General features: G+C 45.9%; 1 protein-coding gene across 1 annotated transcript; it reads left to right on the top strand.

Annotated features, from left to right (window-relative positions):
* Positions 1-1,594: 1,594 nt before the first annotated feature.
* Positions 1,595-25,833, top strand: limd1a (LIM domains containing 1a). The gene is made up of 8 exons (XM_080005562.1): positions 1,595-3,185; positions 10,983-11,084; positions 17,543-17,610; positions 18,864-18,926; positions 19,534-19,664; positions 20,893-20,944; positions 22,500-22,568; positions 24,435-25,833. Exons 1-8 carry the CDS (start codon positions 1,913-1,915, stop codon positions 24,573-24,575), a joined length of 1,899 nt encoding a protein of 632 aa, XP_079861688.1. The 5' UTR covers positions 1,595-1,912; the 3' UTR covers positions 24,576-25,833.

The following is a 25,833-nucleotide window of genomic DNA, read 5'->3' as shown; positions in this document are numbered from 1 at the left end:
AGAAAGTAGTTTTAGAAGACCCATTCCAGCCGGTTCAAGTCGGAGTTTGTGAATTTCATGTTACCTCTGACTAATACTTCAATTTGTCACTGACCGCCCCTGAAGTCACTTGACACTTCACTCAGGCTCAGCAGTTACCATGGTGACTAAGAATGGTGAACGGGCAACAGTATTCCAGTGTGACTCACTTTCTTTTGATACTATAGTTGCATTTGCACGCATGGAGATGTACAGTGTCGCTTCTCTTTGATGCGTTTAGAGCACACGCACGCACGCACACACACACACACACACAAACATTATTCCTCTTGAGAAACTAATGGAGTGGGCGAGGGTGGAGCTCACAGTTAAGTCACAGTCACCCTCCATTGCACAACATTTCTGAGCCGATGATCTCGGAGATTGACCTCAAGCCTGGTAATTTTGCCATCAGTGGAAACATTTATTTGTGATCTCATTGTATAAAAGAGCTTTTCCGCAGTCCTTTGATTGTTCCGGGGGAAAAACCGAAACTCCCGGTACGTACAGCTGTACGTAGAGTTAAGACATTTACGATGAATGCAAAACTTACAAGACTTATTTGCTGGGTGTCTGTAATCTAGGCTCTTGTCTGTTCTGTACCAACTCACAAAGGTGGAGGGGACATGTTTGAAATTGTTCACAAAATAAACAAATAAAAATGTGAAGTTGTATGCAAAGTTGTTCCGTTGCTTTTGTTTCCACCCTTTAATGACGTTGAAATGAACCACTGAGTTAATTGCCGTTACCAGTAAAAACCGGATGATCTCGACTTTTCAAAAATAAAGTTAATTGTTGCCAAGTTTCCGTTGTTGTTTACCACATCTATAAATTCACTTGGGGCATTCTTGTACTTTGGCCAATATAAACAGTACTTTTTTTTCTATCAATGTAGTTGTCAAATGTACCTATGTGCTCTATTTGATGTTTCATATGGAGGAGCCAAAAAAACAAACGAAAAAAACTTTTGCAGTTTTGAATTGAATTATGGGATTTGAAGTGTAATCTAGGCAACACAGACTATGGTCTGGGTTTCACTTCAAATTGAACCAATAACTTTAACCTTTTAACCCTAACCCTTGCGCCCCCCCCCCCCCCCAGTAAAGTTGGAATAACTTATTGGAACTGGTCTGGATTTTATAAACCCATTTTTTTTAGGAAACGTTTGTAATATGTAAAATAAATATAATATTTTCAAGTTGATCCAAAAATAGATGGATAAAACCTAAAAAAAATACATTATTATATATTACCATATTGTATTATAATAATATTTTTTTAAATGGAGGTTTTACAAATTGAAGCACTATTTTGTTTATTTTTTGTTCAGTGAAGTTAACTGGCGCCGATTTGTAAAACATCGATACTTAAAAAGTTGATCCAATAAACTCTTTCCTTCCGTGGTATCAGCAGAACCAGCGGCGCGCTGCGCCTTTAAGAGCGAACCGGTCCCTCGTCCCAACTCCCCCGGTGTTGTTGTCAACCCCCAGACTTCACTTGACTTCAGGCCGTGCAGCAGCGCGCCGACCGCGGCTCCTCCGAAAGTAGGGGGGACAAAAAAAAAAAGTACCGAAAGAAAAGTAGAAAAGAAAGTTCCGCGCGTTCGGCGTCGAGTGAGTTTGCCCGGGGTCGGATCCGCCGCCGGGACCGGACAGGGGGTGGGTTGGTCGCTTGGTGGAGGGAGCGCCGGGGCCGGGGCAGCAGGACGGAGGACGGAGGACGCGGCGGCGGAGCTGGAGGCGCGAGTCTGCCCCAAACTTTTCCTTAAAAAAGGATCCGCCGGGCGGTGCGTCGCCGCGGGACACGACCCAGCGCTCTGATAACACCGGAGCGAACTTTCCTCGTTCTTTTTTTTTTTTTAAATCAAAGTAACTGAAGAAAACAAACAAACAAAATGGATAAATACGAGGATTTGGGTCTCGAGGCGAGTAAGTTCATCGAGGATCTGAACATGTACGAGGCGTCCCGGGACGGGCTGTTTCGGATGAGGAGGGACGCCGGGAACAACCCGGACTTCGAGGAGACCCGGAGGGTGTTTGCCACCAAAATGAACAAGATCCACATGCAGAAGCAGCAGGAGGAGATGGCGAAGAACAACCTGGCCATGAGGATGAACGGGGGCCAGAGCAGCCCGTACTACACCAAAGACCGGCCCCCCATCAACAGCTACAGACAGGCTGGAGAGGCGGCTGCCAAACCCCCGATCCTGTCTGGCCCCGTGGCTGGGGGTCAGTACGATGGCCCCAAGCACCACCCAGTCCTCCAGTCCGACCTTACGACCTCCAGGGCGTACGGCTACGGAAACAATTACGATATTAAGGAGCGTTTTGAGCCACATTCTTACAAACACCACACCCAGGCGCCCACACACGCCGGTCCCCCGGTCGGTCCAACCAACGTTTGGGAAACCTCCAGTGGGGCCCAGCTCTCCCCAACTCCATCCCCGCCTGGGACCAGCTCTGGAAGCAGTCCATCTCATCAGCAGCCAAAGCACAGGTCTCCACCCCCCTCCACCAACAGTCATCTGTGTGCAAGCCCGACCAGGGCCCCTCAGATCCAGGCCCCCGCCCCGCACGACAGGCGGAGTCCAACCTCTGCGTCTCCCGGGGTTTCAGAGCTGTCCAACTCTGGGAAATCAGACCTCATCCCTGCCTTGCCTCTCAGTGCCTTCAACGCTGGAGCCAACTTCCAGCTGCAGCAGCCATCCACCCAGCCTCTGCCTGTAACACCAGCTGCGGCCCATTACTCACCACCTCCATCGGCCTTGAAAGCCTCTGTCAACCAGGCTCACTCTGGTCTCAATGGCCCCGCTCAGGGCCACAGCTCTCCCGCTAACGTGGCAGCCTTTGCTCTACCTGCAATGTTGTCTGAGTCAGCAAAGTCCAAAGCCCAGCTCTCAACCTCTCCCTCAACTCCTGACAACATCACCAAGTACCTCAGTCAGGGTCAAAGTCAAGGTCACGGCCTGGTGTCTACCTCTGGACAGTCCTTCTGTGCTGAAGGTGAAGGCTGTAGTTCTTCCCTGATGGGGGCCATTAAACTGCCCTGCCAGGCCCTCCCTGCCCTGGCCCCTGAACAGGGGCCTTCTTCTGCTGAGGTCAAACTGGAAGCTCTCACGAAAAGGCTGGAAAAAGAGATGGATGACCAGCCAAAGGCTGACTACTTTGGTAAGTGTTAAGGGTCAGTTAGGCTTTGACTTTAGTTTTGCAGTTGCGTACATCCCAAAAAGGAGAACTTACTTTCAAAATTAGGAAACTAGATTTTTATGTCATTTCCACATGCTTTCACTCCATTTTGCTTTAGTTTAGCTCGAGTTAGAATAAGTGTCACTTTTTGAGGGTCATTGTTTGTCTGTTGTTCGTGGAGTCCTTGTGCCCTAAGGGTCGCCCTCTCACATCAACACCTGGAATCCAAAACCAATCGTTGTCCAGTTGGTGTGATTTTATTCTTTATGTTCTATGCAGTTCTAATCTGATTTGGCTACAGACCTGGGAGACGGTTGTCCTCTCATTTGTTCTCAGCTGTTCCTTCACGTGATGCTTCGTTGTGCCCTGTGAAAATCTTTCTTTTTCACTGCCCTGTGTCTGGACTGGTTCACTCTTTTCCAAATGACCTCATCACCACAGACCTGTACTTGCACATTTCTCATTCCTCTTTATTTGGCATACCATGCATATATAGTATGTTACACACACTCAATAGGAATGGGGTAATTACATTTCAGTGAATGCACCTGTGGCTCTTTTAAAGTTCTTGCTTGTGGTAGAAAATCCAGTGGTGTTTTTTTTTTTTTTTTTTTTTTTTTTTATTATTTTTATTTAATTTATATTTATTTATTTTTAAGAAAGTCAGGCTTGTTGAACACAATTCTGCTAGTTTCCCTTCACATTTGTTTTGTTTGGTTACCTGATTTTTTTATGGTGTCCGATTCGTAAGCTATTGTATCTAGCCTTATCTTAATAGGGAAGCACTGCAATATTAGTGTAGCTGTGTCACATTGCACAGGAACTCTATTGGACAACCAAGAGAAAATGGATAGAGCTGGACGAGATGAAAAATTGAATCTATTCTAGTGTGAGATTCTGCTCCTTCGTTTAAAGCAGCACTCTGTAACATTTGGCATTTGGCGCCCCTACTGTCCAGCTTCTGAGTGAAATCGCACTTTTTAAAGGACAAATTTGAACCTTATCGGTCACGTTTCAATAACAGTCTGTTACAAATGCAAATATAATGTACACCTAGGTTACAGCCCCACTTGCATGGACCTCGCCCCTTCAGCGAGCGCGGGTTACCCAGAGCCTCTCTTCCCGCAGCGCCGGGGGACCCACGGGGAGAGAGGGGGCGCGGGGATCGGTCGGCTGCAACCGGTGTAGCTACCAGATGTGCTCGGCCTGGCGGATCGGCTCGCACACACGAGGGTGAAACAAACCCTGTGGCGCAATGAAAATGAGGGCTAGCACTCGCCGGCCGAGGTTCAGGTGCCGGGCCGTTGGCGAGGTGGAGCCAATATGTTTTGTATGGGCGTTATTACCAGACATTTTGACCGGCAGGTTTATCGTTTATTGTTTTTGTTTTAAGAAGAATCATCGGAGAATCATTTTATTACTCGTCTCACAGATGCACTGCACTCAAGGATTGGTGGCTGGAGAATTTCAGACAAACAAGAAGAAATACCAGGGAAACAAACGGTAATTTCTGGAACCAAACATCAAGGAAGCGACGTAGTTTGTCAAGCATAACACACAGGTGCCATTCTCTAGGTTACAAGTCAGTGTACCATCGAAATGGTTTTGAAACTGTTATTTTAACCTTTTTTGTATTTTATTGATTCATTTGTTTATTTGGATCTCCATAAGTTGTTGCAGATTCAACAAATATGTGGTCATGTCCATGTGTCCATGTGTCCACAAAGAACATAAAATTGTACAGAACCATTTCAATCCATTCAACAGAGTGGGGGGATGCTCGCCTGTCAGAACAGCTGACAGGGTGTTTTCACGCCTAATTATGTTGCTTTTCATCACGTTGAGGAGCCAATGCCATCAGAGTTTCTGTTAGGAAAAATTGGTGCCGGTCCATGTGTCCTGGAAGATTTCAATTTCCCAGACAAATGGGAGAGATTCCGGTCAAATATTAAATATCTGTTTATTGAGCTTAAAAACAATTATTAAGCAGGCTATATAGAGAATTACATAATCAAGGCATGTAGATGGATAATCTTGGTTTATTCAATATTTAAAATTAAATAAGTCTTTCTGTTAAGCCATTTAAAATAATAAATACAATTTACAAATATTACTACTTGAAATCAAATAGTTTCTGTTCGTGAACAAAAAGTAACAAGTGCAGCCACTTTATTTAACATTTCACTGAAATAGCATTTTGATCAAATCAAAAACAAAATTAATATGGCAAGTAGGTCTAAATAAATAAAGTTTGTGCTGTTGTCTGTCTGCATCGGGACGTCCTGTCCAGATACTGTATTTTACACAATGAATATTTACCGTCTGCTTTGGGTCGGAACTTGATCCATAAAAAACACCAAACTATGGATGTATTTGTCCCTGTTGTTAACGATACATCATGTTTCTGTTTCTCCTCGGAGTTCTAGACGCTGCGTCTCTGTATCCGCTGTGTGTGTGTGTGTGTTTACAAGCACAACCTGTTCATGAGGGAGGGGGGCGAGGCTTAGTTCTATATCGCCAAATGTGATTGGTCAGCGGTGAAGCTTTCAGATCAGCTTTAGATCGTCCAAACTGGCTGGCACCTGTTGCAACTTGCCGAGCGTGAAAATGAACAGACCTGCAGACTTCAATATCGAAATGATCCACCCAGCACTCATTTAAATTGTGCTTGGAGGGAATTATTTTCACCGGTCATTACGACCGGAGAGATTTAAATATGTCGGATTTCAACAGATTTTCCCGGTCAAAAACCGGCAATTACCGGATAACAGAAACGCTGCATGCCATTTAGTTCAGACTCTAGGCCGTTATCGCATACTGAGATTTCTTTCAATGGTAATTGAAAGCCTTCATTTTTGAGCTACAAGGGTTATTTGTTGGTCTGGTAAGGGCAAACCTAGACCAGACCAGTTGTCTAAGCAGGCCGTGCATCTTCGGGAGGCAGCTGGAGAACAGATGGAGCGTCTTGTTCAGTCTTCATATAGTTCTACATTATCTATTTAATCACAACAAGCCATGTTAAACACCTTCCACTTCAACACACACACACACCCACACATTTTATACACATAGCCCAGTAAGCCCACGTTCTTCCAGTTTAGATCTTCTCACTAGACCACGTCTCAACCCCTGCATCATGCTTTCACACTTGAAAATAGCTTTCAGGATGCACAGATGAAAAGTTCCTCCTCTGCCTTCTGCCTGTTTCATTGATATTCAATTATGTATGAAAGTCTAAAATAAACCCCCTCACCTTCATTTGATTATGATCTTGGGAGCCGCACGTAGAATGCTGAAGGAATTTTGAGATATGCATAGTGTTGTAATTGGCTCAGTGTTTTGAACCTCATCCGACTAGACTTATTAGGCTGAGAGATGTTAGACACACATTCTCAACATTTTCCAGGGCTCCTTATACATTGGTTTACCTCTGGCCTTCATCAATATCTTTGCTGTCCAGCGAGCACTGGCATATGCTGGCCCGGGATCTATTGGATTCCTGAAAGCACACAGTGTGCTGTTCGGCTGGACTGCAGCTTAAGGTTCTGGGAAACCGACTCCGGTGCCAAACGGCTGCACCGGGGGAACACGGAGGAATGTCTCAATAAATGGAGCGAGGAGGAATTGAGGAAATGGTCGGTGGAGAGAATGCACGGGGGCACTCCAGGGATGATTTGAGAGGTGTCAAACCCATGACGGGGACAAATGGAGGGGTTTTGAGTAACGTCAGCGGCGGCGCCTTTATCTCTCGCCACTCGACGGAGTGGATGAGATATTAATAGGGAGAGAAGGTCCGACGGGGAGGGAATGAAAGTTGGGATATCTGCATGCTCTCACCATTTTCACGCAGTTGGTGAAGTTTGTGTTCAGTTTATTCCATCTGGTTGTGGATCCCTCACTATTTGCCGTGCCTCTTGGCTTCTGCCTTGGAAGGTTTTTGGGAGCCTAGACAGTTTGAGCAGCACTGTGTGTGCATCTGTTATTCTGTATGCATTTGTGTGTGTGTGTGTGCCAACGGATCATGCAATGTTTTCCTATCTCTGTTTGTTGATTGGTCCTGTGTGTACTGTGGTGAGTTATTAAATGTGCTCACCGCTCACCAGAGAAGTGGGAGCCACCATGTGTGATGAGGGTTTAGTGTTCAGTCTATGATCTGCCGGTCAGCCTGTGGAAAAGAGCCATCGAAATGGAGTTTTGACAGCTGGGCAAACTGGAGGGGGTGGATTGAGGGGAGTTTTGGCGCCGCATTTTGGTTCCAACCCCCACTCCCTATGCCCCTTTTCCTGGTCCATGAGGCTTTTACAGAAAGCGGCCCATGGAATAAAAGTGGCCAAAGTTAGTTTTACTGCCTTCTGTCAGCCCAATAGAAGGTCTTCTACTAAAAATCAAGAAAATGTGTCCCAAACAGGAAACGAGGAGGAAAGGGGGTCGGGAATTGGGTGCGTGTGCTATGGAGCAGTCTTGCTTGTCAGGAATTTAATTTATAAAGAAAAACTATTTATTTTAAACTCTTTTTTTAAATCACTATTTTAGAATCCTTCCAACGCTAAGAGAAAGGTGTGAGTGGTTTTCCATTGCCGTGCATTTGTTTTCCAATAAAAACATAAATTAATTTAGAATTTCTTCATGAACAGAAAATAATGCAACAATATAATCATGTTGGTTTCAGGCTTTCCACGAATTTGACAATGTGTCCTCTATTCTAGTTAGAGGCTTAGTTGAATTAGGTAAATATAGCTCCGTTGTATATTGTATTGCAACTTGCCTGCGAGCAGTAAAACATAAACAAGGTTATAAATGTGGCCGTGTATTTGTGGCCGCAGACCCGTGATGTGTGCTGGGTACAGTTCAAACAGAAGCTTCTCTGTTCGTGTCCAGCAGTCTCTGAGATGGGCCTCACTGGGCAGCCAGTGTTAAACCCACTATCTGACTACCTCCACGCTGCTGCAAATCCACACAAAAAACACACATAATCTTTAAAGCAAGTGTCTCAAACTACAGGCCCTGGGGCCCCATGCTGCCCAACGAGACAATTGAATGTGGCCGCTACATGTTTTTAATATGCTGTACATTATAAATTGATGGCCTGCAGGTAAAGACCCTGCTTTAAAGAGTTACTCTAGCTGGAAACGTTTACCTCTGCAACGCCTGTCTGGTGTCGCTGTACCTCTTAAAATGTGACCCACCGCATACTTTAGGGTCATTTGGCGGCTTTCGACATTTTGTTTTTTTATCGCATCATTTAAAGTGGAGAATCAGAGTTTCAAACAAGGTGTCACTTGTGCAAATCTTTTCAGAGCTGTAACTTGTTAATGACAAGGGTGTGGCAAACTGTGATTCTGAGATAATCAGCTTCAAAGTTTTACCCACACTTGGCTTCATTCAGCCAGCTCCCAGAGTGCAAATGGAGTTGGCGGACAAACAAAGCCTCATGGCTTATTAACTAACATACTGCTGAATGGGCCAATCACGAACAGCGTTGAACAGCGTCAACAACACAACTAAAACTATTTTTGTAAAAAAAAAAAAAGCTTTTATTGAACAGTAATAACATACATGTTTTATAAAAGTGGAATTATTTTGAAGTTTAAAAGTACGGACAACATAACAAAATGTAGAGTATCAATATTGTGAGTCTCGGAAAATCTGAAAATCTGTCACTAATCTCAACAAACTTCTTCACGTCATCAATTTCTTCCGTTGTAACATCAACGGGCGTACCGTCGGTCGCCTCCGGTGGTTCTTGAAAGTATTCAGTTTCAGCGTCACATTCAGGTCGAAATCCGCTGTTTGAAATGTTCTCCATGTCCGGAGTAATATCAGATTCAGCGGCGCTGTCGGAGAACTGACTATCATCGCGGAAAATGAAGTCCAGTACGCGCTGCTCACACTGACTTGGATCTATCGCACTGGTCAGATTAAGGTTCGCGATTGGATTTAGATCTTCAGCCACTCGCTTCTCCTCATCCATAACAACATAGGGAAATTAAAGTTTTCACAGATAAGTGAAACCGGATCCTCGTCTTGTTTACGGAAGTGACGTCAGTGACGTCAGCAATTCTTACTTGATGGTATATGTTGGTACACACCCCATCCACAACGATGTCTCCGTGTATGTGTAAATGTAGTACGATTTAAAGGTTGAACTCTATCAAAACAGTTTCACATTGTGACTTCACATCACATGGAATATGGATGAATGATCTTCACCTGGATGCTCGCTTTAAAGCAAACGATCGATCGTGTTGTTCAGCGCTGTTCAGCGTCTCAGTAAGTGAACTGCGTTTCCCCACGTAATCTAATGGGAGTATTTAACTCCACGGTTTTAAAATTTTTCTGCTATTTATAAATCAAACTCGGTTTTGAAAAAACGTTGAGATAAAAAAAACAAAAAAAAAACACAAAGGAACGAATCTGGAAAAATCTGATTTTCCTTCAAGAAAGTTTTTTTTTTTTTTTTTTTTCTCCTCCCCCCAACTTATTTGGCTGCTCTTGGCCATTTTAGAAATGCGCGAGATGGCGGGTTTTTGCTCAGGGGGTCACAAATACTTCCCGAATGCATTGTGCATATTGTATCTGATGGATCAGGCTTAGCAGGAATAGAGTTGTCATCTGTCACTCATCCAAATGCCAGTTGTAACATCCCGGCCTGTTATTTATGGCCCGCGGCGCAGACAACTGAATGTACTGCCTCTTTCATCCCGCTTGTTGTCATGCAAAGCAGGAGAGTGACAGACTAACAAGTAGGGTGACATAGGTGAAAGATAATATTTTAATGTCACCCTATTGTGTTTCCAGGTGAAGGTGTGTCTCTATTTAACATTGAAAAGGAAATGCACGTCCATGCACCTCCACCTCCAGATCCAAATGAAACACATTTGACGGACAACAGATTCCCTTGTTTCGACAGTGGAGGCGTGTTGGGCTGGCGGGCCTCTTGGGTCCAAAACCTTGTTGTCCTCTTGTCCATGGCAGTTTTATATCATTTGAAGTGGATTATGGATTCAAATGCTATAATTTGTCATTGTGTGATCATAGGACAATGTGAACATTATTAGTTTCTCATAATAAACTCTACAAAATGTCCCCATGGCTATCATTGCGCGCCCAACCATCCTGGAAGGATGCGTCTTGGATTCCCGTCAAATGAGGTGTGTGTGTGTGTGTGTGTGTGTGTGTGTGTGTGTGTGTGTGTGTGTGTGTGTGTGTGTGTGTGTGTGTGTGTGTGTGTGTGTGTGTGTGTGTGTGTGTGTGTGTGTGTGTGTGTGTGTGTGTGTGTGTGTGAGCACTTGGATTTTTATCACACTATTCAAAGTACTTACTTTGCGGTCTCCGCGCCAAGTCAAACAAGCAAATAAGGATATATTTCCCAGCTTGGTGATGCAGCACGCTAACCAGCTTCCTGACTTTTTATGGGATGAGGGATTTTTTTTTTCTCCCCTTGTCCATTGTTTTGCTCCTGTTTGATGTTCTAGTCTCTTGCCTCTCCAGCACATTCAGCTCAGAACAAGATAACAAGAATTGTATCTCCAAGGGAGTATTTGCATCTGTGATGTAGTAGTCGTGGATTAGTGCAGGGCTGCTGTACACACTCTGTATTCTGCAGCTCCATTGATGTGTGTGTGTGTGTGTGTGTGTGTGTGTGTGTGTGTGTGTGTGTGTGTGTGTGTGTGCGTGTGCGTGTGTGTACGTCCTAAGTGAGTGATTGCGGCAGTGTGTGCACCAGTGTCTTATTTGGCTGTGAATTTATTTTTATTTTTTGACTGTGCTGTTTTTCAGGGATCTGTGTGAAATGTAACCAGGCTGTGTATGGCGCCAACCAGGCCTGCCAGGCCATGGGCAGCCTCTACCACGACAGCTGCTTCACCTGCAGTGCCTGCAGTAAGTAACATGCATATGTGACACACCTGCACAGGGGAAAAAAAACTGCTTCCCCACGAATGGGGGAGGGATACTTAAATAGAAGTAGAAGTTTTGGACCAAAAGACTCCTTCAGAACAAGATCAGAACAAATTGACCCGGTGATTGTGGTTTTCTCGCGGTGTTGTCAGCGCAAAGCCCCGAGGCGAACTTTGTCCTTCGCCTTTTTCTCGCTCTGAGAGCGAATGGGCCAAAAGTCACGGCAGGGGGTGGACTTCCACCTCTTTTTCTGGGTCAACCTCCGCCTTTTCCCAGTTTTTCCTCAAATATAAATCAGTACACAATATAAAAACCGGTAAAGAAGGCTGAATCTCAGTCAGTGTGTGTATGTGTGTTTTGTTTTTTTTGTTTTGTTTATTGTTTTTCTTCTCTCCTCCAGTGCTGTTGAGCACACCACGCCTCCTGTGCCGTTCCCGCGCCCGTTTTCCTGTGTTTTTATTTTAGATCTATTTGTTTTTGTTAGTTTCTACTCGTATGAAACAAACGTTTAAACTCAGCTCAGGGACGTTCCGCCTTGGATCAGGACAATGGATTCCATAATGGAGAGAGAGCGATCCCTGGTCCACTGCGCGTCCCGTCCCGGCCGTTCCAGTGTGTCTCCCAACAAAATAAATGGATTTTACATTTATTTTGAGGAGCACAGCACCCACACGGCGGTTGAGGCTAATAAAAAGCCCTGGAAATACTGTCAGTAAATTACATTGTTTGAGTTTTATTTTACTTTATGTAAAGCAAAGCCGCCCCCAGCTCCCAAGAGTTTGTGCCTCTTGACTGCCGAGTTCTTATTGAGAATTCTGCTGACGCTGTTCTGGGACATTTGATCTCACATCTTTTCAAGTGCGTCTCCTACTCAAGTGCCTCGTACTCCCATTTAACCCCAGCCACCTATCTTTCCTCAAACGGTTAAGTCTGCCCCAGCTTGTGTCGCCTCCCGACGGACAGCGCACAGAGCCCCTTTTCAGTTGAATGGGAGTCTAATACTGTTTGGCAGTCCTTCAATGCCTCAAGCACGCGCACACACACACACACACACACGCACACGCGCGCACACGCACGCGCGCATTTGCGGATGAGAGTCGTCGTGTTTGCTTTCTGGGTGTGTCAGTCCCTCCCCCGGCCCACACAAAGAGCAGGGAATGAGAAAAGACACGGGGAACCACTGCAGAGGTTAGGGAATGGTGGCCACACATAAGCTGAGCCCTAGAGGAAACGCTCTGATTCATTCATTCATTCTCTGATTCTTTTCATTTATATCCACTGAATTAAACCGATTCAAAACGTTGTTCCCAAACATTAGCGTAATCACGATCAAGATCTCTGATTTGCCCTGGATTGTTCAGTAGGGGTCTCTGCTTACCAACAGTGTTTTAATCTAGTTCTTACAGGATACATTATACCTGTAGCATTTCCGTCCAAATGCGCGGAATAGCCTTCATTGGTATTATAATTTCCCTAACAACATCTCTATAACCTTTTTCAGAGCATTGTGGGTTCTAAAAGCTGTTATTTTCTGCTTATTTTCAGAGCAGTTTGTCAGAGGAAATCATACATAGTGACAGTTGGCTAGACATGGATTGGTGGATCACTGTGCCAGTCACTGTTTTCTAAATGGTGAACAGAGCTGCTTTCACGCATGCACTCCGGACAATGTCTGGACCTGATTATCCAGACATTGTCCTGATTTACCCTTTCACACATGCAGCACAGAACTGGAGATTGTCCGTGTCAGACGCGTTTACGCTACTTGGAAATACTCTGTTTGGTTTGGAGGAGGGGCGGAGCCTGGAGGCGTGCAGGAGGCAGGACGTGACGCTGCAGAGTTTTCTAGCACACCCAAGACGAGGCGACAGACTTATCAGTAGTTGTTTTTTTTGCATTGATCTATTTGGAAGTATCTGCAATATAAACGAGAAGGTTGAAAGTAATTATAAAGCAGAAAGGAGTACGCAGCAGTAGGCTTGGGCGATTGTGCAAAATTCCAATCACGGAGAGGGCGATCTCTCTCTCTCTCTCTCTCTCTCTCTCTCTCTCTCTCTCTCTCTCTCTCTCTCTCTCTCTCTCTCTCTCTCTCTCTCTCTCTCTCTCTCTCTCTCTCTCTCTCTCTCTCTCTCTCTCTCTCTCTCTCTCCTCTTTATTTTCAGAACACGGTAAACTGCACTAACACCAGTTCAATGGTTGGATTTTTCCTGGCGGATAAAAATAAATATGTCATCAATGTCAATCGCGATCGATGGAGTCAATTGCCGATAGACAATTTAATCGTAAATCTGCCCAAGCCCACACAGCACCTACGCTCCGTGCCCAAAGATCCGCGCAAAGGTAAATAACTGGCGCATGATAGAGACGTCATCAACACGCGACAGTCCCACTCGCTCGCTGTCAATGATCCAGACAATTATCTGCTCCCTTCACACGTGGGCTCAATCGGACATTACCCGGACTTTGTACTAGGGCGCTGGCTGGGTTAAGTCTGGTTAATGTCCGTGTCAAATGATTCGGACATTTGCATTCACACATAAAGCTCATCTGGGTAAAGTGTGGATAATGTCAGGTTTACAGTGCATGTGTGAAAGCATTATATGTTTTATCCACCCCCTGCACTTGGCTGCTTACAAATCAAAGCCCGCTGCATTCTTGCTACGTCGTAGTGGCATTCCAAAGCCAAAGTCCCATTTAGCTGAATAGTTGGTGGATGAGTCTAAACCAATTAGCATCCCTCATATAATTACAGAGTCCTGTGTATGTTGGGAATGTCTGGAACTGTGGCAACCCCCCCGACTCCATTATCTCTATTATTCTGCAGACCTTTGACCTCAGTCGTCAGGCTCCTGGATCGTGTGCGTGTGCGCGTGTGTGCGTGCGTGTGCGTGCGTGTGCGTGTGTGCAAAAGATCATAATGAGGAAGGCTGATGCTCATGTCTAAACTGGGAGGCGAGAGGAGTATATACGCACTGCATACCTCTCATAGCTCCCTCCATGTGAGGGCAAAGGGGGCCATGCTCGCTGTGCGTGGCCCTCACAGGGAGAGTATCCAGTCCAGGGAGGAATGCAGACGCTGGGGCCCTCGGGAGGTCGGACACCGGGAGGACACAGGGGGCAGTTATGTCAGCTGGGCCCAAAGAGACCCGAGCCCAGAGCAGCACAGGACAGGAGGACCATTCACAGAGACCACGCACACACACACACACACACACACACACACACACACACACACACACACACACACACACACACACACACACACACACACACACACACTCTGACATGCACTAGTGGACATACAGACACACTTATGTACTTCCATATGTATGCATGCGTGGTCCCACATACTAGACCTACGGCAAAAACACAGACTTGCACTCAGATCCATGCAGACAGACAGACAAAAGACACCCAGTGCCCTCCCCCTGCCTTGTTGGATGACGGACCCCCTCACTGCCACTTAAAATATCCATGTCCCGACAACCTTCACGCCTGTTTGGTTGCGTAACAAAGACATTGCGGCTGTGAACTTTCTCCGAGAATATCCCGTCTCACACCATCCCCAAGCCGCCACCGCCACCATCCCCACACACCGAAATCCCTCTAATCCCCTCCACCGAGGTGCCAGAAAAGCAGGATGCTGTTCCTTGTGGCGAGGGAGGGTTCAAGCTGCATGTCTGGGATTCAGCACCTCGCTGCGGGGGGCCTTCGCTCCGGGCTAATCATCGACTTTTTCCTCAACCCCTCTGAGGTCCACAGAGAGCACTGGGAAACAGTCTACCGCCAGCAACGTGGAAACCTGCTGAAGATTATGACCCGTTTGTAATAAGGGTAACCGGCTTACCTGGTAACTTACCGGAATTACCCACCGCGAAGGAAAGAGGGCCGCAGAAGGAAAAAGAAAGCAAGAGGATGAGAGAAGAAAGCGTCGCTCCAGATGGGCTGCCGGCACCGGAGTTCCACTGATCTGTTAACTTTACTTTTATACACCTGGGGGGAAAATGAGCTGCCAATGTTAATCCGTACCAAAACAACGCTGTTACAAACTGCCATCAAGTTTAGAGGAGGAACTTTCCGTTTACTGTTTTTTTTTTTTTGTTGTTTTTTTTTTTTTCTCCAGACATTGAAGCCACCAGCCCGTTTAGTTTCTAGAACCAAACAGGGATTTAGCCAATGTGTTTGCTACAGTCAGCGGTCCAAGCGGCTGGACCGTTTGTGTGACTGAAGTTTGTCCTGTGAAGCTACATTTGAACTTCAGCAATTAGATTAATTCAAATGTGATTAATTCGCCTGCCTCACTCTTGTGTGTGTGTGTGTGTGTGTGTGGCAAAGCATAAAAAAAAAAAATGTAATGCATTTGTATTAAATAGCAATACATTTCCAATTTATTAAAGCTTTGAACAGTTAAGATTTCAAGGTGTTCATTAAGAGATGTGCTCTTAGCCTCGGGTGACTCACATGAGTAACCTACTGTCTTCATTAATGGGGGGGCTGCTTCCTTTGGGTTATTTAAGGGATTTTCTATAAATGTTTTGATGAGGGAAAATATGCTTTGTATTGGCCTTTAGTATTAAATATATATATATATTTTTTTTTCAAAAGAGGAAAAGTCACGACTGTTTCTGGGGCTTTCCAAACTGTCTGCCATGACTTCTGACTTTAATTAAGCTCTTATCTTCCCAAAGGGCTGTGAGCCCTCCAACTCTGACTAACTGGGAAAAACCACAAGAATGTGAAGAATAGGAAGGGCCTATATCTCCCCCTCTCACGCCTCCGTTCTTCCTTTTCCCCCTTGGGACCCAGGCCCTACAGCCTGCACGGTAATTACCTGAAGGCCGGTTTGACTGGCTAAATCAAAGTGTCTTCCCCAAAGGTAGTTATTGTCGGCGGCCGGCCGCTACAGTGGCCACGTTATTCTATCAAAGAAGGAAAGAAAATGTAATTGTCAAGCATAGTCTCAACAAATCTCATGTGACTACACTCAAAGATAAATCCTCAGTTTGGCTGCCTTCTTTAAGAAGTTGGAGACTTTTTCCTGAGGATGACCGGAGTGGGGTGGATAAACAAGCCCGTCATTTTTAGAAACATTTAAAAGTAAAAACAATGCTTTTAAACAACTTCTTCTTTCTTTTGGTATTTGACAAAAAAAAAATCAACTAAAAGTTTAAAAGAACATGGGTCACGACATTAATGTCTGTGTAAAAAAGTCAATTGACGCTACCTCAGAAGCCAATTTCTAACGGACCGGTGGTGGGTTGCGCACCGGCGGTCACGCACCGGCGGTCACGCACCGGCGGTCGGGAACCTGCGCCCGGGACCCTCATCGACGTTTTGACCCTCAGCTTCGGGGAACAATCCAAACCCGGGCTTCAAAAACGGTGCAGCTTGAAATGTAGCGTGACTAGATTCGGGCACCTGCGTCCACGAAATGGGAGAAAGCTTCGACAATGAAAGCTAATGGAGTAATGGAAAAGCTCAACTCCTGCTGCTGCTGCTGCGCTAAAGGAGCCACTTGGACCAGAGGCTATTGAAAGGAACTTTCTGTAAAGGCTATTTAGGTGATTTGTGTGTGTGTGTGTTCTTGTGTGTGTGTGTGTGTGTGTGTGTGTGTGTGTGTGTGTGTGTGTGTGTGTGTGTGTGTGTGTGTGTGTGTGTGTGTGTGTGTGTGTGTGTGTGTGTGTGTGTGTGTGTGTGTGTGTCAGTTGGAGAGATAAAGAAGGCTTTTATTTGCCACGGATAACCCCCTGCCCCCTCTTTACCCTCACTCCGAAAAATGCGCGGAATGTTCCTTCTTCCTGTGGGACCTGAGCAGGAATAACTTTTAAGTGTGTGTGTGTGTGTGTGTGTGTGTGTGTGTGTGTGTCCCCCATCTTCTGTGCATGTATGCACACTGTGTACCGTAGACCTATCGCAGACTGAGAGACGAACAGGAAGTGTTCCCATGTGGAGTGACGCCGGGGGAAGAACAAAGAGGCAAGATGGCGGCTCCTCCTCGCCCGGAGGCCTTGTCCGCGTGAGACCATTAGACGGGGGGAGTTTAATCCGCGACGCCCGTCTGGTAATTGGATTCACTCGCCCCATATTGTGCTCATGTGGTCGAGCTTGTGGCTGCAGTCGGATCCAGATGTGTCCCCGTCCTACCGCAGCGGCTCTGCTGCGCGGCCAGAGGACGTGGGGGACACCGCGCTGCCCCCTCGAGCTGTTTATTTCATTTGACTGCCCGGGATTTCACGGGACGCAATAAAACCTCTTTGGTGTGTTTATTGATTTTCCGAGACTGGAAGTATGCTCGGTGCAAGCGGGAGGTTTTTCCACGAGTGGTCTCAAAAACGGGCCCTAAATGATTTTGTATATTTAGTTACAAAGACGTTTGAGAGCCGCGTGGTTCAAGATGGTGCGAGTCATCCCCCCCCCCCTTTCTGTGCGTGTGCCCACAGGTCGAAGGTTAAGGGGGAAGGCGTTCTACTACGTCGGGGGGAAGGTGTTCTGTGAAGAGGACTTTCTGGTGAGTGGGCGGCCCACAGATAAACCCCCAAAACAGAATCCTTGGGTGTATTTAGTAGACCTGTATTTTTAATGGATATGTATTTTATTCATCTCCTACTGTTGACACGACGTTCCTACTATTGGTTCAAATGTAAAAAAAAACAACAAAAAAAAACCCTGTTAAGCTTAAATTTACTTCTTCCGTTTGAGATTTAGGTGAGCCTCATTAGGGAAATCCACAAGAGATATGTTTTTGTACGTTTGAATTTTTTTTCTATCTGTGATTACCCTCATTAGGCCATTTTATAGTTGATTATAGTATAGTTGATTATTGCATGGCAGGTTTTTGCTTCAGAATATGACACCAAAATGCAAAACGTGAAATGAAGAGACATTCCATATCACTTTCCTCCCGCGGGTGGGATCGGATTGGGGTCTGTAACCAGAGACACCACTTAGCCCTGGTTCGTAAGGACTGTGGTCCACGTGGTTTCACTCTGGCGTAGTTTGCATTTACCACTTTACCACCTGATCTCATACAGTTTAAAACTCCTGGTGAAGAAGGGAAAAAACTGAAATTTGCATTGTATTGCGGCAGAAATGTAATCACATTATTTTAATTTGAAATATGCGAAGTATTTCAAAATCGCTTGAATTCATATGAAATCTGATTAAATAATTGTGGTTTAAAAAAAGCAAACTACTAACTCTAAAATGTTCACGTGCGTTCTTGTCTTAACTTCCATTGATCCATTAAATCGTCTCGTGAAGTGAAACCACACTGACCTGACAGACCCAGATCCAGACGGTTCTCTCGCTTGAACAAATGTTAAGCACGTGGAGAGGCCTAAACAAGCCATTGTCATTTTGTATAAATGTTTATTTGAGGTATACCACACACCTATGTTTAGTCAGGGCTCAGGAACCTACCGGCCCAGTTTGGTTGATAAACAAATTATGTATTTTATTTAATGCTCTACCAATACTATCTTAAATGGTAATCAAGGACAATGCGAACGCTTGGTTCCGAATGCAATTTCTCTTTATGATAAGAGTTTTTTTTATAAACAGATGAGAGATTTAAATACCTGGGCAACGAGATGACGTCTCCCGCAGAAGGGTGTACATCACATGCCTAAGTTGTCGAACAGGAATGGAAGACTCTGTCTCGTCTATACACACAAACCATATATCTTCATATGTCGTGAAGGCTAGACAGACCTCTTGAAGCTTGTTACACAATCTCTCTTTTCTTTGCAACGTCTGCTTCAGTATTCTGGCTTCCAGCAGTCTGCCGACAAGTGCAACGCGTGTGGACACCTGATCATGGACATGGTGAGTGTCCAATTCATTTAGTGTGTGTGTGCGTGCGTGCGTGCGTGCGTGCGTGCGTGCGTGCGTGCGTGCGCGCGCTCCGCATCTGTGCGACCTGGTATTCATGGCTTTTGGCTTTTCCTGGCCTGAGACCCTGAGCTGCAGCGACAACAATGTGCACATCTGGAAAGCGGTTTCTTAAAATCTACTGTGGTTGCATTGTTGGCCTGCGTCTGCCTGCCTCGCCCTTAACACCAACGCCGCTGTGTTCTCAACCTACCACACATATATAAAAACACACTCCAACGGGGGGGAGGGGGGAGACCCAAAGAATGTACATAAAGGACCCGATCACAGATTGCGTGGGTGCAGCGGCGTGTGAAGTATTTTCCTCGACACCCTTCCACACATGTTCCTCATACGCGGCCTATGCGCCGAAAATGGAGGAGGCAACGTCTCGGTTTTAACGACGCCGCATCCTCCTTACGCAGCCACATTAAAGCCCGTAGTCTCCGTCGGGGCCAATCTGGAAAACATAACAGCCGTTGAGTGTTGCATTAAATGTGTTGTAGCAGAGAGGTTTTTATTTATTTATTTATTATTAATTTTCCTTCTACCCTCGTCTCAGATCCTGCAGGCCCTCGGGAAGTCCTACCACCCCGGCTGCTTCCGCTGCGTCATCTGCAACGAGAGCCTGGACGGGGTGCCCTTCACCGTGGACACGGAAAATAAGGTCTACTGCGTCAGAGACTACCACAGGTACAGCAGCCGTCGGGGCACTCCTCCGAGCGCTCAGTATCATCTCCGAGAAAAGACAACGGTGTGGTGTCGAGCCAGATCGCAGAAGAGAAAGACGACCGTCTCCGATTTAAAAATAAATAAAAATAAAATTAAAATAAAGGAAAAAAGAAAAAAAATCCCATCACGGCCTTTTACAGTTTCCTCCCCTGGGGTAGGATGGCGGTTGAAGAGGTCTGAGCCGGGTGCACGGCCTGGCCCTCTGGCTCCGGCACCGCCACGTGCCGCAGACACTTGAAAAACACACTGAAGGACGGGGGGGCGGGGTCGGGGAGCGGAGGAAATGCCCCTCTCCGTCTCTCAGCTCCAGATGACACTCCGGGTCACGCTCTGCGGGCTCGTGACTCCTGCTCCGGCGATCACATGGTGGCTGTTTTTGATTTGTAAAATCCAAAACAGAAAATTGGGAGGTGGCATCAAAAGTGCCTCTTAGAAACTTTTTCAATATGTCCTGCCTTTAGCGGACGGGGCGGACACAGTTGCCATCTGCATGCCGTTGCGCGGAATCGACTAAAAAACATTCCTCTCAGCCTCTAACAAGAGGGAGTCAATCTCCACAAGCTAAACACATAAATAAATAAACAAACAAACAGTCGGCGACAGATGAGTCAAAACAGCATAAGTAAACAGAAATGGGAGCATGGTGATGCAGGCACTTTTTTTTTTTTTTTTTTTTTACTGTGTGTGTGTGTGTGTGTGTGTGTGTGTGTGTGTGTGTGTGTGTGTGCTCAGCGTCACCGGCAGCCAGGATGGTCTACTCTGAGAAAAGGGGGCTTTTGTTTGTGCCTCAGACCTCTAGGTGCCAGCCCACCGCATGCATGGGAGCAAAAATAATAATAATAATAATAATAATAATTATTATAATAATAATAATAATAATATCTTCATTTAGCCTTTTGCTGTTTTTTGCCCTTTCCCTGGTGATAACATCACATGGGTGAGGGAGAGCCAGGGCATCTGAACCACGGCTCCCATGAGCAGTTGATTGTGGGAATAGATAGCCACAGAAATCACCAATGTTATGAAAGTATGTATATGTATGTGACGAATAAAGCTCTTGAATCTTTAATCTATTTAGAGAGATGAGGGGGGGGGGGGGGGATGGCTCGATGAGAGAAATCAATACGTTTTTATGCAGTTCACAAATTCAAAACAAATCTCTGAGAAATGTCTTCTCTCCAATCCCCAGGGTCCTGGCCCCTAAATGCGCCGCCTGTAACCAGCCCATCCTGCCCTCAGAGGTAAGCCCGCAGCCTGCAGTACGTCTTTGTTGTGATGTGGATGTGCGTGCAGGCTACAGTGTCGGTGCAGAAGCCGCTGGTGGTGCTTGAAAGTCAGGTAAAGTCACCTCCCGTGCAGCTCCGCCGAGTTATGTCGACCGCGAAATCCCCGCCACCGCCCCGCTTCTTCCCGCGTTTACACAAGATGCCGATAAGGAAGGCGTCGCACACGTCGCCCCCCCCCCCCCCCCCCCCCCCGGGAAGGACCGCACGTCCGTTGAAGTCGACGGAAACTGGCATGCGTCCCGTTCTAAACAAAGGCGCCATTTAATTTTCTGATTCTGATACCGCTGTGGTGCATTGTTCACCCTCCCGACCAAATTCTCTCGGAGATTCAGATCGATTGGTCGGCTCTCTGCCGAACCGGAACGAAGGAGGGGCCGGAGCGAAGGAGGGGCCGGAGCGAAGGAGGGGCCGGAGCGAAGGAGGGGCCTGGAGCAAAGGAGGGGCCGTCCTTGGCTTCGAGGCTGTCTCATGAGGAATTTAAAGGTCACCGGGAATCGGTGTGCGTGAAGCTTGTCCGTGCTGCCGGAGTTCAGCTATTTAAGAAACGCGGATTTGCAAGATCAGATAGCTGCACGTATGTTTTGTCTTTTTACTTTACCTACTAAACTGCTACGGGCACATTTTAGATTTCCACACATTTTGTATCTGACCCCAATTTGCTCAACAACAACTTGACGCGTCGACATCAACTAATATCAACTTTAATACACTCAAAATAATTCCTTATTCAAGGTTCGGTTCTACATGTTGGTTTCAGGCCTGGGCTTTTCTTTGAGGTATGACCCAGGAATTTCCATGGGGATACGGACGTAAGCCTGGTCCAAACACACACAGGCAATGGATGCTCATAATTGAAACCATGCTCCTTGCAGAACCGTCCCAAATTAAAGTTGACAGAGATGGAATGGCCTCCACGCCCTGCTCTCAGGGGGCGGTCATTCTTGATTTCAAAGGCAACGTATTTCCGTACATTGGGAGGTGGGCGGGGGCGGGGGTTAATAAGTTTATCTCGTGCCTGTATGTGACGCGTTTTGCCTGGGAAAACTCCCCTCACATTTTCACTGTTATTGAGTTTGTAAATGAGAATGAAATAAGATTTGCTGTTATTTTTGAAGACAGTGATTTCTTTGAGATATATTCTGGAAGAAAAAAAAAGCGGACATTCCTAAGGTCTTTTCCAATTATTTTTCGTAATTACATCTTCTTTTTTAACAATTGAGATGGTGTGCTGGAACTTCGGCAGTCACTGAGCGTGTAAACGCTAATGAAAAAGGAACTCATATTATCGGGATTTCATTGAAAGTTAACATCACCCCGGGGGGACAAAACAGACATTTTTTAAAAGTCTTACAAGTCAGAGTCCAAATTCATGGCAATGGAGGATTTGCGGCGAGCGGGAATAACTTCCTCACCCCGCACAAACCAGATAATGCGCCGAGACCTCGGGAGCCAAAACCCGGGAGGGTGTTTACCTGCGAGGTTGACATCAACCGCTCTCGTGTGTTCGCAGGGCTCTGACGAGACCATTCGAGTGGTTTCCATGGACAGAGACTACCACGTGGAGTGCTATCACTGTGAGGTGGGTGGAAAACAAATCAACCGCAGCCTTTGGCTTATTTGGAAACACTCCCTCATTAGGCTTATGCTATGGCTGTGGAGAAAAACACACAAGGACCCCCCCCCCCCCCCCCCCCCCCCCCCCCCCCCGCCCCCTGCCCCCCGGAAAGCCTAATTGTAGTGCTGATGGTAATTATGGGCTGTTGAGGAGTGCGGGCGCACACAGCGCCTCATCATTGCTATCTCATCATTTTCCTTGAGTGCCTCTCTGGGCGCACGCCGGAGACTTGATTGACAGTCCAAATTATTCCAGCCCATAGAAACAAAAATCAGCGGCTCGCGAAAGAGGAGGAGGAGGAGGGGGAGGAGGAGGAGGAGGTGATCGTCTGCGTGTTCAAGCAGCAATCCATGAGTAAAACATCGAACGGCTGGAATCTTGTATTCATCAAACGGTTTGCTGAATTGATGCTTTATTTTCATCAAGAATACCTTCAAGTTTGTTGAAAACGTGAAAATGAATAGATAGAAAGATCAGCCACAACAAACCACTGACGGGTGAAGTGAATACCATTTCTCATCTCGTTCCAACGGCACCTGTCAAGGGGTGGGATATATGAGGCAGCAAGTGAACAGTCAGTTCTTAAAGTTGATGTGTTGGAAGCAGGAAAAATGGTCAAGTGTAAGGATCTGAGCCCCTTTGACAAGGAGCACATTGTGATGCTAGACGACTGGGTCAGAACATCTCCAAAACCACAGGTCTTGTGGGGTGTTCCCGGTGTGCAGTGGTTAGTACCTACCAAAAGTGATCCAAGGAAGGACAACCGGTGAACCGGCGACAGGGTCATGGGCGCTCAAGGGTCATTGATACAGGTGGGGAGCGTAGTGTAGCCCGTCTGGTTCGATCCCACAGAAGAACTACTGTAGAATAAGTTGGTGAAAAAGTGAATGCTGCTATGATGGAATAGTGTTAGAACCCACAGTGCATCACAGCTTGATGTGTATGAGGCTGTGTAGCCGCAGACCGGTCAGAGTGTCCATGCTGACCCCTGTCCACCTCTGAAAGCACCTACAATGGACACGTGAGCATCAGAACTGGACCGTGGAGCAATAGAAGAAGGTGGCCTGGTCGGGTGAATCACGATGAGCTGGAACAACAAGCCCGATCCCTGGGGGCCCCACCTCACCACTTCCAGGACTTAAAGGATCTGCTGCTGACGTCCTGGTGCCAGATACCACAGGACACCTTCAGAGGATCTTGTGGAGTCCATGCCTCCACGGGTCACAGCTGTTTTGGCGGCACGAGGGGGAGATACACAGTATTAGTGGTTATTAGTGGTGGTTTTAATGTTGTGGCTGATCGGGGATGGATAGATAGATACTTAATTGATGCCTGGAGGGAAATTTTGGTGTCACAGCAGCTTGCATCAAAAAACGCAATCATAATTAGAACATGGCAATATGCAATAAACCTGAGGATCACCCGAAAGAATTTGCAATGTAGAGGAAAGCTAAATGTTAATTTAAAGATGAAGATAGGGAATGTACAATAAATACAAACCAAAGATAAACAATAAAAAATAAAATGGCTATTACATGACCTACTGATATACAATAAATGTAAACCAAAAACAATTTAAAAAAAAGAACCTAGAAATCAACAAAAAGCAGGAATTACTGTACAAACTAACCTAGAATAGGATAGAGGATAGGGAAATGTTTTCAATATACAATAACCTAGGCATAAACAACAATACAAATAAAAAACAACAACAATAAAATAAGACCCAATGAATAATAGCTTCATTTCAAATAGTTTTAACTCTGATTAGAACAAGGGAAACCGAGGATATTTGAACGAACCCTTGACCGGACGATCTCTCCCCGGCAGGACTGCAAGATGGAGCTGAACGACGAGGAGGGCCACCGCTGCTTCCCCCTGGACGCTCACCTGCTCTGCCACGCCTGCCACCTGCAGCACATCGAGCCGGGCTGCTCCTCGCCCGTCGCCGCCCCCTCCTACCACCACTAGTTTTTTCGGCTTGAGGGGAGCCGCCTCCTGGAGCTCTGAGTAACCAAAAGAAATAGAAATAAATAAAGAAGGAACTAACCGGGTTGGCGAGAGAGCGGACGCTGAATCTGATTGTGGGGGACTCTGTTGTGTTAAAAGAACTAACACAGTATAAAACTGAAAAAAAAAATATATATATATGTATGTGTGTGTGTGTGTGTGTGTGTGTGTGTGTGTGTGTGTATGCGTCAAATCATATTCTAAATTCCATGAAGTAGGTCGTCTGGTTTTTCCAGAAACGTCGCACGTATGATTTGTGGAACTATGGCTGCTGTGGCTGTGGATACTCGTTCTAGTGCCTTCAGGTTTGGCTCGGGTTCTGCCTTAAAAGTCCGCGAGGACAGGAAGCCGAGTTAAAAGAGGGGCCATCCTTGGAATTAGACCGCACGACTAAATGTGAATTTGTTGATTATGGACGTGTGTCATCTGTTCACAACCATGAACGACAATCTCTGACGATCGGTACCGCAGTCAACAAATGCAGATGAAGGGGTGGTATGATGCTTTGATGTTTTATAGGTTTTTTTTGTTTGTTTTTGGGGGGTTTTTTTTTGGAGGGGGGGGGGATATTTTTTTGGGGACGCGTACATTGACTCTGCTCGTCGAATGGACTGTGCTCGCTTCTCACTCGCAGTGACAAAATGATTCATGATTCATCAACGATATCCGAGCGCCTCGGTCTCAAAAGTGAAGACGAAAGGAAACTCAAGGATCCATTTTAAACGTCACAAATTTCCTTTTTTTTTTTTTTTCTTTCTTTTTCTCCGTCATGGGAATGGGAACATTGATTATAGATAAAAAGCCGCCGCTGAAAAGTCCCATCTCTCACCTGGGAAAGGGCGCGGCATCCGCTTTACATTTCAGATTCCTAATAAAAGGTGTTTTTCTTAGGCTTATAGAATCTCTACGTTATACGTTGTTTTGTTCTTTGCCAAAAGTATTATAAGCAAACGGTAGGTATTACAGCGTGCAGTCAGAGCGACGTGCCTTCATGGCTTAGATTGACAATGTTTAATTTATATGGCTTGGTTAGGGATGAGGCGTGGCCATTTAAAAACAAACTGATGTTATGAGCTGACTAAGAATTTTTATTTAAATGAAGTTTGATATTTAATGTATACAGTGATTATTTTATAGCCGGTTGTAGACTAAATTAAACACAATAAATGATATCGTTTTTGTTTTCTATGAATTAAAAAAAAAAAAGTATTCTACCTTT

The sequence above is a fragment of the Zeus faber genome, assembly GCF_960531495.2.
Source record: "Zeus faber genome assembly, chromosome: 8".
NCBI classification, from domain to species: domain Eukaryota; kingdom Metazoa; phylum Chordata; class Actinopteri; order Zeiformes; family Zeidae; genus Zeus; species Zeus faber.
Note: the sequence above shows the minus strand (reverse complement) of the source record. Positions and strands in the feature narration are given on the sequence as shown.

Excerpts from the sequence above, each read along its gene's own strand:
- limd1a (XM_080005562.1), top strand. The coding sequence starts at position 1,913 with ATGGATAAATACGAGGATTTGGGTCTCGAGGCGAGTAAGTTCATCGAG. Across the intron at positions 18,927-19,533 it reads GACACCTGATCATGGACATG|ATCCTGCAGGCCCTCGGGAA; the intron begins GTGAGTGTCCAA and ends CCCTCGTCTCAG. Across the intron at positions 22,569-24,434 it reads TGGAGTGCTATCACTGTGAG|GACTGCAAGATGGAGCTGAA; the intron begins GTGGGTGGAAAA and ends TCTCCCCGGCAG.